This window comes from Macrobrachium rosenbergii, chromosome 12 (genome assembly GCF_040412425.1).
Source record: "Macrobrachium rosenbergii isolate ZJJX-2024 chromosome 12, ASM4041242v1, whole genome shotgun sequence".
NCBI classification, from domain to species: Eukaryota; Metazoa; Arthropoda; class Malacostraca; order Decapoda; family Palaemonidae; genus Macrobrachium; species Macrobrachium rosenbergii.
Window position 1 is genome coordinate 109,901,853 of NC_089752.1, and position 7,500 is coordinate 109,909,352.

The 7,500-nt window shown below is 35.6% G+C and overlaps 1 protein-coding gene across 1 annotated transcript in view; it reads left to right on the forward strand.

Moving 5' to 3' along the window:
• The window catches only part of LOC136844180 (golgin subfamily A member 8B-like), a 654-nt gene extending 466 nt beyond the window's left edge, over positions 1 to 188 (forward strand). The window contains exon 1 of the mRNA XM_067113197.1: positions 1 to 188. This exon is cut by the window's left edge and continues 466 nt beyond it. Coding sequence (XP_066969298.1) covers positions 1 to 188 — 188 coding nt within the window.
• Positions 189 to 7,500: the final 7,312 nt, after the last annotated feature.

The window sequence follows — 7,500 nt, forward strand, 5'->3', positions numbered from 1 at the left end:
TGGAGGGCGAGCTGCGGAATCTGCAGGCGAAGAATGAGACCCTGCAACGGGACTTGGACGACTTCCAGATGAGGAAGCAGCACCTGGGAAAAGCCAACGACGGACTGCTGAAGAAGCTCTCGGTTCTGACGCGCTGGCACGAGAAGGTGGCAGCTGGCTTCCATCAGACGGAAAGGGAATTGGGGTGAATCTCTGAGATGTCGAACAGGAATTTTTGATGATGCCAAAGGAACAATGATGTTATTTACTCAAAGGACTTCATTCATTACTTGTGTTTAGTTTCATGTATCAATATTCATGATATTTTGTTAGTCTCTAACAAAATATCATGAATATTGGCCCAAAAGCCCCCAAGGCTCACCAGTCTCTTGAGGGCAGCCTTGAAGGGAACGGTCTGACCCAGAGACTGCTTTCTCAGAAGAAGGCAGATATCCTGCCAGGCTGGAGAAGCAGGCCTGGAGAGGGCCCGAAGAACTTCAAGGATGAGAAGGGTCCGACCCAGGGGCTGCTTCCTAGGCGGAATGCAGGTATCCTGGCAGGCTTGAAAAGGGGGCCTGGTGAGGGCACCCTTGAAGGGGAGTGTCCTCTCCAGAAGAGGAAGGCAGGATTCCTTGGAAAATCTGATAAGAAAATCATTGCAGCTTGATTCCCCATTAACAGAATGCTCTTTATTACTTTATTTCTGATCTCCAGATGATCAAAATAATTTTTTTAAATTTTTGTATTGTGCTCCGCATCACTTAGTTTGTATCAAAATTCTCCCATGCTACGAATTCATTCAAGGGAAAGTGTATCTCTTATTATTGCACCAGTCTCTGTGTAGCACTTTGCAATGGTTCAGTGCCCCAGCCTTGGGAACTTGAGAAATCGTTTCTTCTCAGAGTTCACTGATGAAGAGGGAAATTATCAACCTTTCTGGGATCTTGGAGAGGATATTTTGAAGTTCGTGGAGGAAGCTGGTTTTCTTTAAAATTTATAACGTATTGTCAATTTATTTTTACATTTTATCAATTTCTTGAAAATTTTATGTTTTATTCCCTTGAGGCCACATTATTTATTAATGGCAATGATGACCACAGGTATTGCAACGTTGATTTGTATGAGGTCAATGAAACACTCGAAGAGAAGTCCTTAAGACGAAGGACTCACTTCAAGACTGGCAACCTCGTTTAAACAGGGAATCCTTCAACCGCCCTACTGCTCCGCGCAGCGTAGCGCGCACCTCTCGCTAGTATATATACATTTATAAGTATATACATATAATATAATATATATATATATATATATATATATATATATATATATATATATATATATATAGAAATCATCAACACACAATCACGTGTGGAACAGAAATAAATTTCTGACTCACGTCGGGATCGAACCCAGGTCTCTCAGGTGGAAAGCAAGGGCGTTAACCACTGGGCCATACAAGTCTAAAAGAAGTTGGAACCTGAGAGCAACTGCACCCAAGGAATTACCTGGGCAAGCTAACTGCTTGCATACCAGCTTTTTTTTTCTCAACTTCCCGACTCAGTAATGACCCAATAGACAACATTTCATCCGAATTATCCCTTCTGAGTGAATAAGATAGAAATCTTATTCACTCAGAAGGGATAATTCGAATGAAATGTTGTCTATTGGGTCATTGCTGAGTCGGGAAGTATCTTATTCACTCAGAAGGGATAATTCGAATGAAATGTTGTCTATTGGGTCATTGCTGAGTCGGGAAGTTGGGAAAATTCGCTGGTATGCAAGCAGTTAGCTTGCCCAGGTAATTCCTTGGGTGCAGTTGCTCTCAGGTTCCAACTTCTTTTAGACTTGTATGGCCCAGTGGTTAACGCCCTTGCTTTCCACCTGAGAGACCTGGGTTGATCCTGACGTGAGTCATTATATATATATATATATATATATATATATATATATATATATATATATATATATATATATATATATATATATATATATATTAAACTTTGATATATGTTAAACTTTATCAATTACACAATTGTTCTGTGCATTAAATTAATACAATTACTAACAAGACCTCATTCAAACAGAATGGTATATAGCGGGGGTATTTAGTCAGAAAAAGTTACTACAAGTCTTCCAGGACTAACTGTCCTCATCATCTGGTAGCGGCAGATGGCGAGAACAGTTAGTCCTGGAAAACTTGTAAGTTTTTCTGACTAAATATATCTCCGCTATGTACCATCCTGTTTGAATGAAGTCTGTTAGTGTAATATATATATATATATATATATATATATATATATATATATATATATATATATATATATATATATATGTGTGTGTGTGTGTGTGTATGTATGTATGTATGTATGTATGTATTACTAACAGACTTCATTCAAACACGATGGTATATAGCAGAGATATATTTAGTCAGAAAAAGTTGCAAGTTTTCTAGGACTAACTGTCCTCATTGCCTGGTAAAATTTATATAAAAATTTATATATATATATATATATATATATATATATATATATATATATATATATATATATATATATATATATATATATATATATATATATGAGGCCAGCAGTGGCCAAGTTGTCCTCTGGCCATTACACGAGCAGCAGGGGTCTACCACTTCGCATCCGGCCAAACTTATGGCCCTCCGTTTTGGAATTCATTCGTGGCCTAATCGTTTCAGAAGGCCCTTACGCCGTCACTTAATGTGATTCATGACCTCATTATAATAGCAGTTGTGTCTTCTATTGTATGTAGAAGTATAAATGATGTGACATTAGGGAGGCATCGGCGGCAAATTCCTCTCTCGAGAGAAGACGTCGTTTCACGCGCAGTTCAACTCTTGGCCACTTTCGCTCTCGCTCTGGCCCCTCTAAATCAGCAGGGTTTTTCGGTTTGCTTAAACGATGGAATTCCAAAGCAATATCTTTTTTCCAGGGTGATACTTTCTGCTGCTTTTTCCCCCCTCAGTAGATGTGGGGTTTAAATGTAAAAACACTTGCGCAAATTACAAAATTTCGTATAGATGCTTTTCCCCCCTCAATGGATGTGGAGTTTAAATGTAAAAACACTTGCGTAAATTACGAAATTTCATATAGACTATAATAAGTTACGCAGGAGAGATATGGAGTGACATCCAATATAACTGCGCTAAACATTTTTTTTAATCCCCGAATTAAATTTACACAATGATCCATTTTTTCAACCATTTTTTCATTTAGAAAGACGACCAGCAAGTGTCCTGATATCTGATGAGGGCTTACGGTGATGATTTAACGGAAATATTAATATCTCACAGTTCATTGTGTCCTGATAAAAAGTGTACAGTTTCTGAAACATACAGGAATCTCACTTCTAGAAAACGTTAAGTTTTTACAAAAGTATTTGAAAACAGCTAATCCTCATTACTTTTGCTGTCCTGAGATGTTCAAGAAATAGCATTCCAGCCAGTCAGTTAACATCGCCACCTCAAAAAAAAAACCTTAAATTATTTCGCATTTTTTCATTTTACTTTTATATAAAAGTTCTGTGGTGATTTTCACATCTCGGAGACGAAAATAAAAACGTACGAGTGTAATTCCTGGAGTGCCATCTATACTGGCCACTTTAAGGTGTCAATCTGGAAACAAATTTCTGAGCTTTACAGTACTTTTCCTTGCAATGGTTGCTCTCTGGTAAAGCCAAAGAAAATACGCATAAACCAGTGTACAGTGGAATGTAGAAAATGTAGAATACTAAAAAATATACTTTTTTCGTTACTCTTAATATCGAATCATTAATAAGAGTTTTCTGAGTCAACTGAAATATTTTCTTTCTTCTGGAAACTGAATCATAACCTCGAAAATTCATGATAACCCCAGTTGCAAATTGTTAAATGTTTCTCTGCTTTGTTGTACCTACCAAGGGCCTCTTTGTTTCCCGAATATTTTTTGTTACTACTTTTTACTCCGTTTTTCCATATATTAATATATATACATATGTATATTTATATATATGTATGTATATATATGTGTGTCTATATGTATATGTATATATATATATATATATATATATATATATATATATATATATATATATATATATATATATATATATATATATATTCATGTGCATATATATATATGTATGTATATATACATACATACATATATACACATGTGTATATGTATGTATGTATATATATTCCCCTCTTTCCTACTCTCATGTTTCTTTCCACTGTCCAATAACTTAGAAGAAAAAAAAGAGAGATTCGTCTTTTCCAAGTATTTTGATATGGTTTGCAATGAAAGGAAAACGAACTCTTCTCAAAAAGATTCGTTCTTTAGCGACCTCCCTTGCCGATCCAAATCGCATAACAAATCTGTACCTGGCAGAGGCATTAACCCGCTGAATTATCGAAGCTCTGGCCGGAAAAATAAAGCACTCGTCAAGATTAAGCGAGTGTCGAAGGTAATGGCGTAATGCGCCTGAAATTAGACGAAATAGCCGCGGCTCGCTTCGCTAATGCCGCCGACAATGGCGGGCGACTCCACTATCATCCCAAAAGACTTGTCAGATGTTCTGATCTTTTGCCTCGTAATCTCTTTTTCTCTTTCTGGCGTCTCTCGCGAACCGCATTACCAAACGTAATGCTTCCGGAAGGTTATTGCCGCATTCGAAGCTCAAAATTCTCATCCAAGAGGAAGGTAAACCGCAAAGTGGAAATTAGGAGAGCGAGTCATTAGGATGACTTTCGTGAAAAACAAATTCGTTAGAAAATGGAATTAATATATTGCAAAATGCCTGTTGTGTTATATTGGGATGCAGCTGGGTTTTGACGAGGGATTTCTCTCTCTCTAATAATTTTTTTCTTGTTGCTTCATACAAGATTCCTTCAATTCATACGACAACATCGAATGAGCAGGAAAACCTGTTGCGTATAATTATGTCTCGTCTCCGTTCCTTATGTAAAGTTGTTATTTTTGCGGTATATTTTTCATTTACGATTAGTGTCAATTTGGAGGTTAATAATAGACAATACATTAAAAATGGGATTAGAGCTCCTTCCTGAATATCATTTATTCGCTACTATTTGCTGTCAACTGAATTAATTTCCCGGTTACGTTTCCTGTTCTACAGTACTTAATAACGTGAGATATAATGGACCAACGAAGGTAAAGGCTAATGAATGCCACAATGGCGTATTCAAAGAGAAAAAAAAAAATTGGCCAAAACGACACAGAAATCATTAGAAGTGGATTTCTATAAATCAAAAGTGGAGAGTTTTCCCATGAACACTCAGAAGACATTTAAAAATTAAGCGGTTATTAAGTAATTTCACTGTCGTATTGGTTATTTTCATCCCAGCAATTACCGTTGCTTTTTCTTACTGACTGTAGATGGAAACAACGATGATGGTCATTATTACTTATCATTATTGTTATGAATATTAGCTATCATTTTAGTTTTGTAGGAATACTGTTTTTGTTTAATTCCAGTACATTATCACATTGTGAACTAGGAATATCAGCCCAAGCTTCTATAGAACTAGTCAACAGCTCTTCACTAATTTCTATTCAAACTTTCCATTTCTTATACCAAAGAAAATTTACGAATTGCGCAAGTGAGTGTTGAGGACGTAAGAAGGAAAATAAGAAGCTGAAGAATAAAAAGACACAAGGTATAAATTGACGGAATTACACCGGAGACTGCGGTGCTGTGGTGATACCACTCGCAGCAGACATGAATTAATCTGAAGTCTCTCTGGATGAGAAAAAGGTTACGAGGAGTTATTATTCAGCTGTAAAAGGGTAAATGTAATATTGGAAAATGCGAAATTATAAGAGTATGACATTATTTGATATACCTGGTAAGGTGTGTGACAGGACTTTGATAAAGATAGTAAACCAGAATGGCAGAAGGATTGTTAAGGGGTCTGTGTGTGTGTGGGTTTTGGCAAATCCTCCAATTAAATGGTAACTTTCATATATTTCGGGAAAGTATTATGAATTTATAGAGTAACTAACAGTTATATGTACATAATCTCAGTTAAGAGGACCTATACATACCGTCGATTGACCTGTGTGCTGATTGTAATATCGATGGTTTCATCATGAAAGCTTGCAATTATTCTCAGAAGCTTATCAGCACATTCTTAACACCGTGTAAAATGCTTTTCTATTGATTCTATCATGGGCTTATTTCTAAACTTCTCACTTAACCATTTCATAGCAAAAACTTGATTCACACGCTCTCTTCGAGTGTGTGGATCAAGTTTTGCTATGAAATGGTAATGTGAAAAGTTTAAAAATAGGGCCGCGATTGAATTAATAGAGAAGCATTTTACTCGGTGTTGAGGATGTACTGATAAACATCCGAGAATAATTACAAATCTTTCATGATGAAATCATCAATTTACAATCAGCACACTCCTTAATCGACGGTATTCTATATAAGTCTGGCACGTCTAATTTTGGTTATTCTAGAAATTCACAACACTCTTCTCGAAAAATATGAAAGCTACCATTTAAATAGGAAGATTTGTTATAGTTACTGAATGGATGTAAGTCATCTCCTTGCATTTAAATAATTTTCTTACATTTTTATATTTATTCATTAATTCTTTAGTTTATTTGTTTCTTTGCTTATAATTTATCTACTCTTTCTGTATTTCTTATTACCTTCTGTTACTTTTTTCAAATGAATACCATATTCCTTTGAAGGTTGAACTTCAAATCAATGGCCCTTATGGGCTTGTTCCATATGAATAGGGTTCATCTTCTGAATAATAATAATAATAATAATAATAATAATAATAATAATAATAATAATAATAATAATAATAATAATAATAATAATGACTAAAATGGTTTTGTATGTCGATTTTATATTCGCTATTGCCGTCGACAACTCACCGAGTGAGTTTCTTTCAGCGACTATTAAAACACACCTCTTCCAGCTCTTTGTAACGCTGGGAATTAGTCCAATACCTCTTTGATCATCCGTTCCTCCATTATGCGTCTTCCTTTTGGTCTTAAACACTTCGAATCACTGAAAGTGACCTGCGCTATATATATGCAATTTTAAACCCGAAGTGCATCATAATAAATCCGTTCCTGGAAACCTTTGGAAGTTCAAGAGGTCTTCGAACTTTTTATATAATTAACTCAGTCACACCTGATTGTGACTAAGGTATTTCATGGTATAGTCACCTGAAGATGAAAGACTCTCTCGCGAGCCTAGCTAACTCGAAGGTGTCAGAAAATAAATTATCATTATTAGCCTATTATTATTATTATTCCTATGATGAACCCTATTCATGTGACAAGCTCACAGAAGCCATTGACTTGCAATTCAAGCTCCCAAAGAATATGGTGTCCATTTGTAAGAAGTACCAAAAGGTAAAGGGAAATACAAAAGTGGACATCCTTTATCAGAAAAACAGATGAATTGACAAATAAATAAATAAATAAAATGTAAGTAAATTATCAAAATACAAGAACTGTATTTGAGTCGTAACGCATTTCA